This window comes from Coregonus lavaretus, assembly GCF_964263955.1.
Source record: "Coregonus lavaretus genome assembly, chromosome: 36".
Classification (NCBI taxonomy): Eukaryota; Metazoa; Chordata; class Actinopteri; order Salmoniformes; family Salmonidae; genus Coregonus; species Coregonus lavaretus.
Window position 1 is genome coordinate 11,797,519 of NC_140023.1, and position 19,128 is coordinate 11,816,646.

General features: G+C 48.7%; 1 protein-coding gene across 1 annotated transcript in view; it reads right to left on the reverse strand.

Annotated features, from left to right (window-relative positions):
* The window catches only part of LOC311110814 (protocadherin-15-like), a gene marked incomplete at both ends in the record, with an annotated part of 245,784 nt that overhangs the window by 94,794 nt on the left and 131,862 nt on the right, over nt 1–19,128 (reverse strand). The window contains 2 exons of the mRNA XM_084153381.1: nt 9,240–9,470; nt 12,649–12,954. Of these exons, the coding sequence (XP_084009507.1) occupies nt 9,240–9,470; nt 12,649–12,954 (537 nt within the window). The remainder of the gene's footprint in view (nt 1–9,239; nt 9,471–12,648; nt 12,955–19,128) is intronic.

Here is a 19,128-nt window from a genome sequence, read left to right on the forward strand (position 1 = left end):
AGTTTTTGCGCCCTGTGTTTGTGCGCTCGTGTTTGACGCCTGTGTGCGTCTGTTTGGCCTCAGGCCGTTTTTGGATTATTTTGCTCACTAGTAAAGTCTTGTTGGACTGTACATCTGCTTCTGCGCTTGATTCCACACCACACCATTTAAACACCGTGACAGAATTACACACCCGACATGGAATCAGCAGGAGCCGAAGCAGCCCCGACGAGACTGGAGGTCCAGGTTCGGGAACAACAGGACCAGATACAGCAGATGGGGACCGCCCTGCAGGAGGTGATCACCACGCTCCGAGGCTGGGGAGCGCCTCCACCACCTCCCTCACTGCCAGCACCATCGGCCAGCCCGCCCATTCCAGCGCCAGAACCCCGAGGAATCCGACTCTCTCTCCCGAGGGCCTACGACGGAACCGCGGCTGGGTGTCAGGGATTCCTCCTCCAGGTGGAGCTGTACCTGGCCACCGTACACCCGGCACCCTCGGGGCATGAGAGCGTGTCCGCCCTGATCTCCTGCCTGTCCGGGAAGGCGTTGGAATGGGCCAACGCGGAGTGGAGGAAGATCGACGCCGAGACGATCACCTACAACGAGTTCTCCCGCCGCTTCAAGGCGGTGTTTGACCATCCCCCGGAGGGGAAAGCGGCGGGGGAGCGTCTGGTCTTCCTCCGGCAGGGGAGAAGGAGTGCCCAAGAATTCGCTCTTGAATTCCGTACTCTGGCGGCAGATGCAGGGTGGAATGAGCGGGCCCTCGTCGATCTATACCGATGTAGCCTACGAGAGGACGTCCGTCGGGAGCTGGCTTGTAGGGACACCAGTCTCTCTTTCGACCAGCTGGTCGACATGTCCATCAGACTGGATAACCTATTGGCCACCCGCGGACGTCCTGAGGCGGGTCCGTCCATTTCACCCTCCAGCGCCTCCGAGCCGTGTCCTATGGAGCTCGGGGGCGCTGGCGCTAGAGAGAGGAGGAGTCGGTTGGTTAGGGGGTCCATCCACTGCACCAACTGTGGTCGGGGAGGACACACCGCGGCTAGGTGCTGGGGATGGCCTCCTAGGGGGGATGACGACGGGTCCCGCACTGGGGATTCCCTCCAGGTGAGTAGGCGCCCCACTCACCCAGAGCTCACTGTTGCCCATTTTTGGATGCCTGTGCGTTTTCCACAGGTAGCACCTCATTCCCAGCATAAGGCGCTGGTAGATTCAGGCGCGGCTGGGAATTTTATTGATAAAAAGTTTTGTTTAGCGTTAGGGATTCCCCTTATTCCTGTTGATGTTCCTTTCCCCGTTCATGCCCTAGATAGTCGTCCGTTGGGTACGGGCTTAATCAGGGAGGTCACGGCGCCACTTAGGATGTGTGCGCAGGGGAGTCATCAGGAGATGATTCAGCTGTTCCTGATTGACTCTCCTGCGTATCCGGTGGTGCTGGGCATGCCCTGGTTGAGTACCCATAACCCAGCTATTTCGTGGCAGGAGAGGGCTCTGATGGAGTGGTCTGCTCAGTGTGTGGGTAGATGTTTGGGCGTTTCCGTAGGGGCTACCTCGGTGGAGAGTCCAAACCAGGTGCCCGCATTGCACGTTCCCCCTGAGTATGGGGATTTGGCTATTGCGTTTAGTAAGGCGAGGGCGACGCGGTTGCCACCCCATAGGCAGGGAGATTGTGCGATAGACCTCCAGGCAGGAGCTGCGCTCCCACGGAGCCATGTGTATCCTCTGTCTCAGGAGGAGAAGAAAGCTATGGAGATTTACATAGACGAATCTCTGAGACAAGGATACATACGGCCTTCCACTTCCCCTGCGTCCTCGAGTTTCTTTTTTGTGAAGAAAAAGGATGGTGGTTTGCGCCCGTGCATCGATTACCGTGGTCTCAATCAGATTACGGTGAAGTATAGTTATCCACTCCCGCTGATTGCGACCATGACTGAGTCGTTGCATGGGGCGCGTTTCTTCACGAAATTAGATCTCAGGAGCGCGTACAACTTGGTGCGCATCAGGGAGGGTGATGAATGGAAGACAGCCTTTAGTACCACCTCGGGCCATTACGAGTATTTGGTCATGCCATACGGGTTGATGAACGCTCCGTCAGTTTTCCAATCATTCGTGGATGAGATCTTCAGGGACATGCAGGGGCAGGGGGTGGTTGTGTACATTGATGACATTCTCGTGTACTCGCCTACCCGTGTCGAGCATGTGGCCCTGGTGCGTAGAGTGTTGCGGAGGCTGGTGGAGCACGACCTGTATGTGAAGGCAGAGAAGTGTCTGTTTTTCCAGGAGTCGGTCTCCTTTTTGGGTTATCAGTTGTCTGCGTCAGGGGTGAAGATGGAGGTAGACCGGGTGTCGGCCGTGCGTAATTGGCAAACACCAACCACTGTGAAGGAGGTGCAGCAGTTTTTGGGGTTTGCAAATTACTACAGGAGGTTTATCCGGGGTTTTGGACAGGTGGCAGCTCCCATCACGTCTCTGTTGAAGGGGGGTCCGGTGCGTCTGCAGTGGTCGGCCGAGGCGGACATGGCGTTTGGGAGGCTGAAGGACCTGTTTACCTCGGCCCCGGTGCTGGCGCATCCGGATCCCTCTTTGCCGTTCCAGGTAGAGGTGGACGCGTCAGAGGCCGGTTTAGGAGCCGTGCTTTCACAACGGTCTGGCGCGCCACCTAAACTCCGCCCCTGTGCTTTTTATTCTAAGAAGCTCAGTCCGGCGGAGCGGAACTATGACGCAGGGGACAGGGAGCTGTTAGCCGTGGTACAGGCTCTAAAGGTGTGGAGGCACTGGCTTGAGGGGGCTCAACACCCTTTCCTCATTTTGACGGACCACCGTAACCTGGAGTACATCCGGGCGGCGAGGAGGCTGAACCCTCGCCAGGCAAGATGGAGTATGTTCTTGACCAGGTTTACTTTTAAAATCACGTACATCCCTGGGTCACAGAATGGCAAGGCAGATGCGCTGTCTCGGCGGTATGACACGGAGGAGAGGTCCGTGGAGCCCACTCCCATACTGCCTGAGTCGTGTCTGGTGGCACCGGTAGTGTGGGAGGTCGATACTGAACTCGAGCGGGCGTTACGCACCGACCCTAGTCCACCACAGTGCCCGGAGGGTCGGAAGTACGTTCCGCTCGAGGTTCGGGATCGATTGATCTATTGGGCTCACACGTCACCCTCCTCTGGACATCCGGGTATCGGCCGGACAGTGCACTGTCTTAGTGCCAAGTACTGGTGGCCCACGTTAGCAAGGGATGTGAGGGTTTATGTTTCCTCCTGCTCGGTGTGCGCCCAGTGTAAGGCGCCTAGACATCTGCCTAGGGTTAAGTTGCTGCCCCTGCCCGTTCCACAACGACCATGGTCCCACCTCTCGGTGGACTTTATAACAGACCTTCCCCTCTCCCAAGGGAATACTACTATCCTGGTCGTTGTGGACCGGTTCTCTAAGGCCTGTCGTTTGCTCCCCATGCCGGGTCTTCCTACGGCCCTACAAACTGCCGAGGCACTGTTCACCCATGTGTTCCGGCACTACGGGGTACCCGAGGACATTGTGGCTGATCGGGGTCCCCAATTCACCTCCAGAGTCTGGAGAGCGTTTATGGAGCGGTTGGGGGTCTCGGTGAGCCTCACCTCGGGGTACCACCCGGAGAGTAATGGGCAGGTGGAACGCGTAAACCAGGATGTGGGTAGGTTTCTCAGAACATACTGCCAGGACCGGCCGGAGGAGTGGTCAAGGTACGTTCCCTGGGCCGAGATGGCCCAGAATTCCCTACGCCATTCCTCCACTAACCTAACTCCATTTCAATGTGTGTTAGGTTACCAGCCGGTTCTGGCACCCTGGCAGCAGAGCCAGATCGAGGCTCCTGCGGTGGATGAGTGGGCGCGGCGCTCGGAGGAGACTTGGAACGCTGCACACGTCCACCTGCAGCGGGCCCTCCGACGTCAGAAGGCGAGCGCTGATCTCCACCGCAGTGAGGCACCGGTGTACGCACCTGGTGATCGAGTCTGGCTCTCTACCAGAAACCTGCCCCTCCGCCTGCCCTGTCGGAAACTGGGTCGGCGGTTTGTAGGGCCATTTAAAGTCCTGAGAAGGTTGAACGAGGTATGTTATAGATTACAGCTACCTGTGGAGTATAAGTGTATTAACCCCTCGTTCCATGTGTCCCTTCTCAGGCCGGTGGTAGCGGGCCCGCTCCAAGAAAATGAGATAGGGGAGACTCCCCCGCCCCCATTGGACATCGAGGGGGCACCGGCGTACTCCGTGAGGTCCATCTTGGATTCGAGACGTCGGATGGGGGGTCTCCAGTATCTAGTGGAGTGGGAGGGGTACGGTCCGGAGGAGCGGTGCTGGGTGCCGAGGAGAGACATTTTGGACCCGTCGCTCCTGACGGAATTCCATCGGGGGTATCCGACGCGCCCTGCTCCACGTCCTCCGGGTCGTCCCCAAGGCCGGAGTCGGCGCACGTCTGGAGCCGCGCGTCAAGGGGGGGGTACTGTCACGGTTTCGGCCGAGGCTGCCTCTCTCCCTTGTTCGGGCAGGTTTCGGCGTTCGTCGTCTCCGGAATTCTAGCTGCCACCGTTATATGTTCCATGTTTCCTGTTTGATTAGTTTTGTCTGTTAGCCACACCTGTCTTGTGTTAAGTCTCATTAAGCACCCTATTTAGTTTCCTTGTTGTTAGTGTTGTGTTGTGTGTAATTGTTTCGTGTCAGGTGTTTGTGCGTTACCCGTGTTTCGGTACGCCAGTTACTATTTGCTTCCTCCTCGGTTGAGGAGAGTTTTTGCGCCCTGTGTTTGTGCGCTCGTGTTTGACGCCTGTGTGCGTCTGTTTGGCCTCAGGCCGTTTTTGGATTATTTTGCTCACTAGTAAAGTCTTGTTGGACTGTACATCTGCTTCTGCGCTTGATTCCACACCACACCATTTAAACACCGTGACACATATGATATAATGACATTTCTGATGGTAAGGTTGAAGTGTCCGGTGCTGACCGGTAGAGAGAAGAGCCTTTGACACTAAGTGCCCTTGAACAAACCATCTGTTTTAACCATACCTAGAGGATCTTTATGTGAAAGGCAAAGACTCATTCACAGACACGTTTCCAGTCCATCTATATGCAGCTTGTGTGCTGTACAGCTGACAAACTGTGATTCACTGCTTCTGCTTTCAATAACAAAGTCTTGCCATGGTGTTGTCCTCTGTTTGTTTGTGGAGGTGGAGAATATACACACACACACACACACACACACATACACATACACAAGCACGCTCTATCAGCTTCTACCATGTGTTTTCAGAAAGGGTGACAAAAGAGGGAAAAGTTTGTGAGTTACACACACACAAGCACGCTCTATCAGCTTCTACAGTGTGTTTTCAGAAAGGCAGAAAAAAGATGGAAACATTTGTGAGTTTAATTCTGAACCCCAGGACACAGGTAGACTACGCAATCCATCACCGCGAGGTCTTCCATGGAAACAAAACAAGAAAACCTTTAGAAAAACAAAGACAAGAACAAATTAAACGCAAAAGACTTCAAAAGCTTCAGCAGGTGTTATATGGAGGAAGGAAGGAAAGTAATTGTGCCTGCTCTATCTACACTCATAGGAACCCAGTATGAATCCATTAGTCCCACCTTAATTCATGTTGGCCCTATCAAAAAGCAGCCAGGAGGGTGTGATAACGGAAGCACTACTGCACCTTATCCTATCAAACACTGTTCCTGGGTGACTGACTACAAGGAAACTGCATCAAACTGTCCTTATCGGAGAACAAACTCACTCTACAGGTAGGCTGGGCCTGCAGAGGAACAACTTGAAGGACCAAGCTTCCCTTGCCTTCCTGTCAATATTGTGAATGCAGAGTGGAAGTCAGCGGTTCTGCCATCGGGCTAAATAAAACTCACATACACTGTACACCCTGAAAAAGCAAATGCACTGTGTTCTGTGCAACTCAGTGGGTGAAGTGGGAGACAAGGGGTTGTTCTATATCATTAATATAGTCACAGTTAAAAGGTGTTGTTACGCATGCACACACTCACGCACACACACACACATACATACACACACACAAACAGAGCGAGACACAGTGTGCCAAAACAGGAGGCGTCTAATCCCTTAGTTTGGATTGAGCGGCTAATCTCCTGAAAGGTTGGAAAGGGAACGCATGCGTCTGGAAATCCTCACATAATTGCAGTCACAAAGCTAATGAGTCATTCAGCCCTGGAATAGCACCGGGCTAACACGACCGCTAGAAAGGCACAGTGGCTTTGGATATGTACTCAGTCTTGGATCAGCCATATCAAAGACACATTTAGGACTACAATTCAAGAGTCTCCTAGCTGGCCTATCTGAATGAGGTCATAATTAAATTGAGTTCACAGCATATAATGACATAATACCATGACTCCTATTCATGTAGCGCTAAAGTACTTTGCCTGCTGGGGGAAATGTTAACTATTTGGTTGTAATATCATCACCTCTTGAAGAGCATAGTCAGAAACAATTGCGCACATTTAGCTCTATCAGAGTTATGCAGCAAGTAACTACATGCTTTTCATGATCAGTAAACATCAATTGATCATGTAATTTAACATGCAAAGTACTTTAGCGCTGCATTAATAGCAGTCATGGTATTATGTCATTATATGCTGTGAACTCAATTTAATGATCACCTCTTTCAGCTAGGCCAGCTAGGAGACTTTTGAATTGCAGTCCTGATTGTGTCTTTGTTATGGCTGGTCCAAGGCTGAGCGCATATCCAAAGCCACTGTGCCTTTCTGCCCTTAGCCTTCACATCACTTGAAAATGGCACGTAGTTGTCAATGGTTTTAGCAGAGCTGGGGGTCAAATTGATCGCCCCGCACCATATTGTGACATCTTATTGATAACAACCTATATCTTGTCTAAAGATAACTGTAACTACTGCTCCTGGCAGTGAAATAGTATTGCTTTGTTGATTTATGCCAGCACTACTTCTGCCTGGGGACCATGAGGGGAAAGTATATGGAAACATAAAGTGTTTATTCATCCGAAGGAGGAAAGCTATGTTTTCTGTATACTAACTCCAGCACGCCTTCCTCGGTAATTGCAGAGCAGGAGACACACAGTGAATAAAAGGTTATGCCGACTATGACTATCACATCTACGGTGCTGGTTCTATGCATCCTTCACCACCACTACCTGTCCTTAGGGACCATGATGGTACATACTATTGCAGATATAAAGCAACAAGTGCTTTTACCTTGATGAGGGCCATACATAGTTCATTCTTCAAGCACTAGCCTACTTGTCACCACCATGAGTGGAAACAAGTGAGAGTGAAGTAACAGAGGATATGTTTTTCTGACTTTTACTATTGGCCAAGTACATTTACACATACTCAGAATTGTACTTGGTGATATGATGCTGCTAGTGATAGACACATTTAGAGACAGACAACGGAGTTTAAACAACGTTTACATACATTATACACAACTAGGTAGAGTGAGTATAGCTATAACAGAATTAGCAAATATACAGTGTGTATACAGTTGATATACAGTGGATGTACAAATTAACAGTATCAGTATGAATATACACTGAGTATACAAAACATTAAAAACTTCCGCTCTTTCCATGACATAGACTGACCAGGTGAATCCAGGTGAACGCTACAGTATGATCCCTTATGGTTGTCACTTGTTAAATCCACTTCAATCAGTGTAGATGAAGGGGAGGAGACAGGTTAAAGAAGGATTTTTAAGCCTTGAGACAATTGAGACATGGATTGTGTATATGTACCATTCAGAGGTTGTTTTTATCGCACTGCTTTGCTTTATCTTGGCCAGGTCGCAGTTTTAAATTATAACTTGTTCTCAACTGGCTTACCTGGTTAAATAAAGGTGAAATTAAAAATAAATGGGCAAGAGAAAATATTTAAGTGCCTTTGAACAAGATATGGTAGTAGGTGCCAGGTGTACCGGTTTGTGTCAAGAACTGCAACGCTGCTGGGTTTTCACGCTCAACAGTTTCTCATGTACAATACTGTATATCAAGAATGGTCCACCACCCAAAGGACATCAAACCAACTTGACACAACTGTGGGAAGCATTGGATTCAACATGGGGAGATGGACAGAGATATGGACAGAGTGCAATGCAGTATAGTGGAGTTATTTTGTGTACAGTACAGGTCAGAGATGTCTTGATGCGGTGTGCAGCATAGAGTGCATAGTCCTTTAGTCTCTATGGACAGGATGGCCGGTTGATGAGGGCCACAGCCCGGGGAAGAAACTTTTCAGATGGCGGGAGGTTTTGGTCATGAGTAACCTGAACCACCTGCCAGAGGTTAATTTCTGGAGGAGGGGGTGACCGAGGTGGTCACCCCGAGCCGATGACCCTGTCTGCAGACCGGACAATGCATTGCAGTTTGCCCTTGCAGTGGGCAGACGCAGACCCAAACCAGACGGTGATGGAGGAGGTGACGATGGACTCAACGATTGATGCCTAAAACAGGATCAAGATTGAATGGGATATTTTTTGTTTTTTTAGTTGCGGCAAGTAGTACATCCACTGGTGTGCCTTATTGGTGACCGCTGTGACGTTGTCCTCCCACTTGAGGTTGTGGGAGATGATGGTCCCCAGGAATTTGAATGATTCAGCAATGCTAACAGCTGAGCCATCAATCTCGAGGGGGAGAGATGGTGGGGGGCATTTTCTGAAGTCAACTACCATTTCCACGGTTTTGTCTGTGTTGAGTTCCAGGTTAATGCGACTGCACCAGGCCTTTAGCCGGTCGACCTCTCCACGGTACATGGACTGATCGCCGTAGGTGATGAGACTGACCAGAGTGGTGTCATCTGTAAACTTGAGTAGTTTGACAGATGCGTTGTTGGAGGTGCAGTCATTGATGTAGAATGAGTAGATTAGCGGTGAGAGCACGCATCCTTGCAGCGCTCCGGTGCTGAGGGATAAAGAGTCCGAAAGGTGTTTTCCCAGCTTCACATGTTGCATCCTGTTGGTCAGGAAGTCAGGGATCCACTGACAGATGGAACTGGACACGTTCAGCTGGGAGAGTTTGTCTTGTAGCAGTTCTGGGTATTGAATGCAGAGCTAAAATCCACAAACAATATCCTTGCATATGTCTTTGGGTTATCGAGGTGTTTAAGGATGTAGTGTAGGCCCCTGTTAACAACGTCGTCCACAGACCTGTTAGCTCTGTAGGCAAACTGTAGTGGGTCAGACAGTGGGAGTGGTGAGTGAATACACAGTGAATACAGAGCTTCAGCTGGTCTTACCGTGATCCGAACGGTGACGGTAGCCTCACCGGGGGGCATGGTCCCTTCCTGGTCCACGGCCTCCACCTGGAAGGTATAGTTGGTCCCCATGCCCATACTAGCCAGGTCCTCAAAGTCCAGCGTCTGCAGGACCGACAGATCGCCTGAAATCGGGTTCACAGAGAAAAGCTTCCTGGCCTCCGCAGATTTGATACGGTACGTTACATTAGAGAACAGGTCTGCATCCACGGCCTGGGACAGAGGGAGAGAGAGGGATAAGCGAGAAAGAGAGAGAGAGAGAGTGAGAGAGAGAGAGAGAGAGAGAGAGAGAGAGAGAGAGAGAGAGAGAGAGAGAGAGAGAGATAGATAGATAGATAGAGAGAGAGAGAGAGAATAGAGAGAGAGAGAGAGAGAGAGAGAGAGAGAGAGAGAGAGAGAGAGAGAGAGAGAGAGAGAGAGAGAGAGAGAGAGAGAGAGAGAGAGAGAGAGAGAGAATAGAGAGAGGGGCAGAGAGAGATGATTATAGAAATGCATGTACACAAACACACACACACACACACACACAAACACACAAAGACAGCAAAAAACCTGATTAGAAAAGATATCCAACCGACAACTGAAAATAAAAAGTAAATGCGATCTGTGGGAGTGAGAATCTTTCAGGTGGAAGGCTTTGATGTACAGATGTGACAGAAGTAACAATATACAACAATATAAAAAGATAAAATACATTTATAAATAAATAGAAAACAGAACACATACAATCCCTCCAGAGGAGAGAGGCGGGGATCAGAGATTCATCTGCCTGCGATGCTGTCTATCAATGGGCCTTCTTTACAGACAGGTGTCACTCCCACCACCAACCCCATCCCTGTCTGCTCCTGCTCTGGCTGAAGATGTTGTTCGTTTCTTGGGAGATTAGTGTTGTCACGGTTGCATGTGTCAGTCACTCATCCACTCCCCCCTCCCTTGCATTATTCCCTTGTGAGTTGAGTGATAATGTCACTCACAATATGCAGACAATTACTTCCCCTCTGCTCTGCCTTTGCTTTGGTGCTCGCTGGTGTATTCCCATGGTTCTCTTCCTCAGCACAAACAACACGTGGATATGCTTGACAGTAGGGCTGCACAATTAATCGAATTTTGATCGAAAGTGCAATTTCCATATCGCAAGAGGCTGCGATTATCTCTTTTATTTGACGCTCAATGAATACAACAAAAACTAGACTGCGGTCACTCCTCCAATTAGATGCGCTAGAATCCGTTCATTCACTTTCTACATGCACAGAAGATGCTGACCAATCACAAGCGGGCACTCTCACGCTCTGCATGGCATGCACATGCTTGCCAATCACAAGCGTCCCCGCTTAGAGCGCACAGTTAGATGCTGGTGAGGAGAGAAAGGGCTGAGTGCTGCTAGTGCTGCTAGTGCTAATGAAAAAACATCCTGCAGACACATAGACATCATCTATCTATCACATAGCTAAATACATGATTCCTATTTGCACAGTCAGCAAAGATGGCTTCAAGAAGATGATAAACAAGCTGGACAGGATATACAAGATTCCATCTCGCACATAATTCTCCCAAGTTGCTATCCCAGCACTGTATAACAAAATTATGGGAGAAGTTGAAACAGAGCTCACACATGTTGATTATTAAATGACTACAACAGACCTTTGGTAGTAAACCAACCGAGCCCTACATTCGTTTGACAGTACACTATATTGATGAGACGTTTCAACTGAAAGGTCGGTGCTTGCAAACATCATAGGCCCGAAGATCACACAGAGAAAACATTGCTCTGGGGTTGTGTGAAGTTTTAGCTGCCTGGGTCCTGAATGAGGTTCAGCAAGTAACGATAACGGTGCAAACGTAGTAAAGGCCATGGTGTTGAATGACTGGACCAGACTCCAATGCTTTGGACACAGACTGCACCTTGCAATCGGTAGGCTACGTGTTACATGTTTTTAAGGCACTTTGAATTATAATTGAAATGGCCTATGGATGCATTAATACATATTTAACTTAGGTCATTTAAGAACTCATAATGGTAAAATAGGAAATATGAACTCATAATGTTATGTAAGGGATAATCAACTATGGAAAATAATGAACGACGTGGAAGATGTGCGGAGTGGAACTGACCTTCCACGGAGTTGCATTATTTTCCAGAGAATGTATAGAGCCCCGATTTGATTATCCCTTTTATACCATGGCTATAATTTAACACGTTGGTGCTAGAAATGTGTTAATTTGCCGGTATAAATGTGTTCAACATCCACTAAAGTAGCTAACACGTTTACTAGATAACTACAGTAGTAACCATGGTAACTAACCAAATAGACTTGCTAGTTTAGCTAACAAACCATCACCACTAGCTTGCCATTATGAAAATCTAATTCAACAATGCCAATAATGTTTTCAATTCGACTTTTGCTTTCAAAAGCAGCACAAACATAGAACATGTAAGAATTAACTATAGCCATTGAATTCTACGGTACAAATATACCATGCATTATAGGGAAATAATGCAGATTCTAGAACGCCCTTCAAGCCAATCAGAAACAAGTATTCAACAATGCCATGGTATAATAATTAATTGCTGCGCTTATAGAACGCTATATTTTGATGATCATGTTAAAAATGAATGTTTGTTAATATGCAGGTGTAATAATCCTATATATAAGTATAACAAAATTGGTTTTGTATTCAGTTAGCACAGTATGTATTAATTCATATGATCTCATTTTAGAAGTGATGTTCTTTACCCTGACACATAGTTTTCACTCAAGTGTTTGAAAATCGCAATTCATAGTCGCAATATCTGTTTTGTCCAAATCGTGCAGCCTTACTTGCAGTGCCGAATCTACCTGAGACACCATCCATCAAGTTCCAAAGCGCTCAGGTTTTTCAAGCATTACATTATCGTTTGTCAAGAGAAGGATGCTTTTTTGTTTGTTTACCCCTTCAGCTTGATTCTGAGCATTAATGAGGAACTGGCTTTAGTCTTACTCCATTTGATACCTAAGACACCCAGAGAGTTCTCACAGACCAGACTCCTCAGATAGTAAAATATAAGTGTTTTGCCCTCCGTTGCGCATGTGAAACACTAAAGAGCCTGGAAGCTTATGGCAGTTGAAATGGAGGCCAAATCACCTGATAGCTGGAGACACTTTGAAGTTAAAGGATGTTAAAGGGTGCATTTAATAGTCAAGCTGTTTGAAGCCCTTACTGCTCTGTGCAAGGCCTGGCAGAGAGAAGGACAGAAACCACAGATCCCCTCCCCCACATCCACACTTACACAGTCTCAGAACCACAATGCTCACTGATCACACACATACTCAGTGTAGTTGTAGGACACACATGAAGGCACATGCACACGCACACGCACACACAAACACACACACACACACACACACACACTTACACTGAGGCGCAGCACCACGGTACCAACAGGGCTGTTCTCTGGGACATTGACCACGTAGGTCTTCTGGGAGAACTCTGGGCTGTTGTCATCGATGTCTGTCACCTGGACAGAGAGGGTGAAGGTGGTCCTGCGGGGGTCCACCGCCCCATCTGAGGCCTCCACTATAAGGTCATACTGACTTCTGAGCTCCCGGTCCAGAGGCACCACGGTGAAGATGCTGCCATTCTTGGTGATGTTGAAAAGACCTGGGTGGTTGACTATCTTGTAGCGCACCAGGCCATTAGCCCCTGCATCTGGATCTGTGGCCTGCATTGGAGGAGGAAAACATAGTAGATTCAATATGTGGAGTGAGGAAGGGAAACAGGCAAATATGCATGGAAATACTTAAGCAGTAAGGTACAAGGGATTGTGCTCTATCATAAATATAGTCACAGTTAAAAACTCACACACACATACACTTAAAAATGTGCACTGTACACTTAAAATTACTAAGCTGACACGGTTCTCATAAATTCAAACCCAGTGTTAATTTCAGTCTCATTTTCTCTTCACATTGAGATTAGTGTCTTTGTCACAGACTCATGACTAATCATCAGCAAGTTCAAAAGGCCAGAAGCCTCTCCTTTAAAGTCTGATTTTCATCAAAGGGAATTCCTTGAATGCTAAATCAAGTTCCAGAAACATACACTTCATTCTTTATTCAGCAAAAAAGAAGGAAAGGACGAAAAACCCAGAACAGGGTAAATTTTGAGGATCCTTCAGGGTAGACAGAAAGTTAGTTGCTTAACAAATTATAAATCCCTCATGAATATGCCAGCTCATGAGTATGCCAGCATTTGTGAATGTGTGCTAGCTTGTGTGTGAGTGTGTGCTAGCCTGGTGTGTGTGTGTGTGTGAACCTGACAGCATGGTTTTTGTGTGTAAAGAGCAGGCACTAATTCCTTTCTGTTGTAATCATGGTAACAGGGAAAGAGAGAGAGGGAGAGAGAGAGAGAGAGAGAGAGAGAGAGAGAGAGAGAGAGAGAGAGAGAGAGAGAGAGAGAGAGAGAGAGAGAGAGAGAGAGAGAGAGAGAGAGAGAGAGAGAGAGAGAGAGAGAGAGAGAGAGAGAGAGAGAGAGAGAGAGAGAGAGAGAGAGAGAGAGAGAGAGAGAGAGGCGGGGAAGGCTTTGAAATCTGGCCACACTTCCCCTGCCCCTGTTCGATTCAAGCCTGACTGAGTTCTTGACCTCGGCTATGGAAGGACAGAGTAGCACAGAGAGAATCAAATAAAAAAAGGGAAATTTTTAAAGGGAGAGGGCTAAGATGGAGTCCATGTTGTATTACACAGAAAGCCAGATAGATGCTCAAAGCCTAGGCTAAAGATTGAGCCCTGGCGTTAAGCCTTTAGAAAACAGAAGAACAAAATAATCAATTGAAATGTGCAAACATTACTCTGCAGTGAGTTGACATCATTATGCACCTTACGGCTCACAGGCTTCATTTCTTTAATACATACTAAATGTATCAATTAATAATTAGGAATATTTAACAGCCTCCCATGGACTAAAAACAAACACAAACTCACTTTAGCATCGCAGGGTTGGTTTTCTATGCAGTTAAGGAAACCGAGCATTCATTGTCTCTCAGATCCATTAAAAGTTAATTAGGCTGCGTTTACACAGGCAGTCCAATTCTGATATTTTACCAAATTATTGGCAAAAGAGCTGATCTGATTTGTCAAAACACCAATTAGTGAAAAAATATCAGAATTGGGCTGCCTTAGACCTGCCACATGAAAAAACTGGAAACGTCACTTTTGTGTATGCTAGGTGAGTGTGGATATGTATAGAATCTAGAATGCAGAATCTACACTATGTGGATGCATCAATACCTTTTGGTTAATACCTGACACAAAAAGGTAGGCCCACATACAGTATTCATGCTTGTGAATGACAAAGAAACTAACAAAGTAATTATCATCACATTATTATGTAATTACCATTTCAGCATGACATTTGTAGGTAACAAGCAGGTAAATAACATATTGTAAATTAAAGTGGAACCTTGAAGGGTATGATGCAGCTTACAACTCATAAGAAAACGGGTGTCATATTATTGAGGTTGATGGTTTCATCAAGAAAAGCGGGGGAGAGATGTCATAATCCAGTTATCAAACGATACCATGTTCAACTGCCTCTTCAATTAGCTACATCGCTACAGCTTTTATGGTTTAGCTGACGTGAATGCTAATTGATTTGTCATCGTCATGTGCGTGCCCAGATTACAACTCCCTCCCTGGGAGGAATGTATGGGTGTGTATGCTCATTATGCAAATGCTTACATAAACACAAAAGGTTTACCTGTCAACAGTCTGGGACATTGGAATATTGGAAGAGGTACGATGCAGTTCTAATAAAGACATAATGATAAACTAGATTAAGCCACTGCATTGTTGATTACTCATTTCTGATTGACTTGAAGGGGATTCTAGAGTGTGTGTTTTTTCTCAGTAATGCATGTCAATAACTAACAGCTATGAAGTTGTTCCAACAAAAACATTCCAGTCATTAGTCCTATTTGCCTGGTTGCTAGACAAACACATTGGTTGCTAAATCTACTCATTTCTAATTGACTTGAAGGGCATTCTAGAGTGTGCATTATTTCACAGAGGGCACTGTAAAATTCAGATCGTTTAAGTATCTTAATGCTAACCCTAAGGCGTGTAAGGCAGGGGTCTTCAAACGGGGATCCGAGAAAATATCTCTTAAAAATAAAAGTGGATTTTATTAATTTCACTAGCAACAACAGAATAAACAAATGTTGACATAGGCTAAGAAAAAGCACCCGCGGTTAACTTACCTGTCATCGCAAGCGCTGCTGGCAGCTGGTAAGCTTTCTTGACTTGGGCATTCATTTTTCCCAACACATGTTAACCTTTTGTCACGACTTCCTCCGAAGCTGCCTCCACTCCTTGTTTGGGCAGGCTTCGGCGTTCGTCGTCACTGGCCTTCTAGCCACTGCCGCTCCTCATCTCATCATTCCATTTGTTTTGTCTAGTTTTTACACACACCTTCATATCCCCTCATCAGTACCTGTATAAGTATTCCCTCTGCCCCCCATGTCTTTGTGTGTGATTGTTTATTGTGGAGGTGACGATAGCTCGGTGGAGCTTTATACATTTGTATCGCCGGAATATTCACCTGTGTGCTTTGTTTTCTCCAGTGCACCGTTTTACTGCACTGTAGTGTTTTACGCATTGCTGCATACCGCTGTATTTGCCGAATAAACCATTTATTCAGTGATTTACCCTCCTACGCCTGACTTCGTCCAAATCACCCGTTACAGAATCACACACCCAACAGCATTGAGTCAGCAGGAGCAGGGAATATGCCTGGAGTCGTGGAGCGGGTCCGGGAGCATTCCAACATGTTAGCCAGCTTGGGCGAAGCGATGGATTGGGTTCTCCAGGTCGTCCAGCGCCTGGAGAGGAGAGGACCCGACCCTTCGGAACCAGCTGAGCGACCGGATCCAGCCACCCACACCCCAGCACCCAGTGGTATTCATCTATCTCGACCGAGGGAATACGACGGGACAGCGGCCCGCTGCCAGGGTTTCCTCCTGCAGCTGGACCTCTACTTTTCCACCATCAGCCCAGCTCCATCGGAGCAGGAGAACGTGTCCGCCCTCGTCTCGTGCCTCTCGGGGAAAGCCCTGGAGTGGGCCAACGCGGTCTGGAGTGAAGGAGGAGACGCGTTGGACAACTACAGGGCATTCGTCTTGTCCATCTGAGGCAGGGGACGAGGACAGCGCAAGACTTTGCCCTGGAGTTTAGTACTCTAGCGGCTGGGTCCGGGTGGAACGAGCGGGCCCTCATCGATCACTTCCGATGCAGCCTGCGTGAGGATGTCCGAAGGGAGCTAGCCTGCCGGGATACCACGTTGACTTTCAACCAACTGGTGGACATGGCCATCCGGTTGGAAAACCTGCTGGCAGCGAGAGGACGTCCTGGAAGGGGCCTGCCCGTTTCACCCCCCTTCAACCCCATCACGTTCCAATGGAGCTGGGTGGTGCAGCAATCCGGGAGAACGGAGGACGACATATCCAGTGTCACTCTTGTGGCAAGTGAGGACATTCTGCTGCACGCTGTCGTCAGAGTTCTTCTGGGTCTGGAGGCGGCAGGCAGGGCACTCTCGCGTCACCCCAGGTAGCGCAAACCCACACTCGTTCAGAGCCCTCTGCTGCGCACTTCACCAAAATGCAGGTGGCCAAATTACCACCCCATCGTGCGGGGGATTGCGCGATAAACCTCCGGTTAGACGCTGTGCCGCCCAGGAGTCATGTATATCCCCTGTCACAGGCTGAAATGGAGGCTATGGAGACATACATCTCCGAGTCCCTGCGCGAGGGGTTCATACGTCCCTCCACTTCACCCACCTCCTCAAGTTTTTTTTTTGTGAAGAAGAAAGACGGAGGTCTGCACCCTTGCATTGATTACTGTGCACTTAATCAAAACTACCATTCGCTATAGTTACCCTCTACCCCTCATCTCCTCTGTTATCGAATCAAAGCACGAAATTAGATCTCAGGAGTGCGTACCACTTGGTGCATGTCCGGGAAGGGGACGAGTGGAAGACAGCATTTAGCACAACCACGGGGCATTATGAATACCTGGTGATGCCGTATGGGTTGATGAATGCTCCATCAGTCTTCGAGTGCTTTGTGAACGAGGTGTTTTGGGACATGCTTGGTCGTGGTGTGGTGGTCTACATCGATGACATTCTGGTGTATTCCGCTACGCACACCGAGCATGTGTCCCTGGTTCGCAGAGTGCTGGGCCGACTGTTGGAGCGTGACCTATATACCAAGGCAGAAAAGTGTCTGTTCTTCCATCAGTCCGTCTCCTTCCTCAGATACCACATCACCACCTCAGGTGTGGAGATGGAGGGAGACCGCATTTCAGCCATGCAAAATTGGCAGACTCCAACCACGGTAAAGGAGGTGCAGCACTTTATTGGCTTTGCCAATTACTATCGGAGGTTTCTCCGGGGCTTTGGCAAGGTTGCAGCACCCATCACCTCTCTGTTGAAGGGTGGGTCGTCCCGGCTCTGCTGGTCTGCTGAGGCTGACACGGCTTTCCGTAACCTGAAGGCTCTGTTCACCTCAGCCCCAGTACTGGCCCATCCCGATCCATCATTGCAGTTCGTAGTGGAGGTGGATGCATCCGAGGTAGGGGTAGGCACTGTCCTATCCCAATGCTCGGGCACGCCACCCAAAATCCGCCCCTGTGCCTTCTTCTCTAAGAAGCTCAGACCGGCGGAGCAGAACTATGACATTGGTGATCGGGAGCTGTTGGCTGTTGTCAGAGCCCTGACCACGTGGAGGCACTGGCTCGAGGGGGCTAAGCACCCTTTCCTTGTCTGGACTGACCACCGTAACCTGGAGTACATCCGGGCAGCGAGGAGGCTGAACCCTCGCCAGGCCAGGTGGGCCTTGTTCTTTACCCGGTTTTATTTCACGCTGTCCTACCTACCAGGCACAAAGAATGTGAAGGCAGACACACTGTCACGGCTGTACAACACAGAGGAGAGGCCCATAGACAACACCCCCATACTCCTGGCCTCCTGCATTGTGGCGCCGGTAGTGTGGGCGGTGGACGTGGACATAGAGCAGGCGTTACGCACAGAGCCATCTCCACCTCAGTGCCCAGCTGGGCTGCGGTACGTGCCGTCTATTGTCCGTGATCGTCTTATATATTGGGCACACACGTCCTCCTCCTCTGGTCACCCAGGCATCGGCCGGGAAGTACTGGTGGCCTACCTTGGCTAAGGACGTGAGGGTGTATGTCTCCTCCTGCTCGGTGTGCCCCAGAGTAAGGCACCTAGGCACCTTCCAGTGGGTAAGTTACATCCCTTACCAGTTCCACAATGGCCATGGTACCACTTATCAATTGACTTCCTAACTGATCTTCCCCTCTCTCAGGGTACTACCATCCTGATCGTTGTGGACTACTTTTCTAAAGCCTGCCGTCTCCTTCCTCGGCCCGGTCTCCCCACAGCACTGCAAACTGCGGAGCCCTGTTTACTCACGTCTTCCGGCACTACGGGGTGCCAGAGGACATAGTGTCTGACCGGGGTCCCCAGTTTACGTCCAGGGTCTGGAAGGCGTTCATGGAATGTCTGAGGGTCTTGGTCAGCCTGACCTCTGGGTTTCACCCCGAATCTAATGGGCAGGTGGAACGTTGAATCAGGATGTGGGTAGGTTCCTGCAGTCCTACTGCCAGGACCGGCCGGGGGAGTGGTCGGTGTTCTTGCCATGGGCCGAATATGCCCAGAACTCTCTCCGCCACTCCTCCACTAACCTATCTCAATTTCAATGTGTTTTAGGGTATCAGCCGGTCCTGGCAAAGTCCTGAGGAGAGTAAACAAGGTTATGTATAGGTTACTACTCCCTCCTGATTACTGTATTAACCCCTCGTTTCACGTGTCTCTCCTCAGGCCGGTG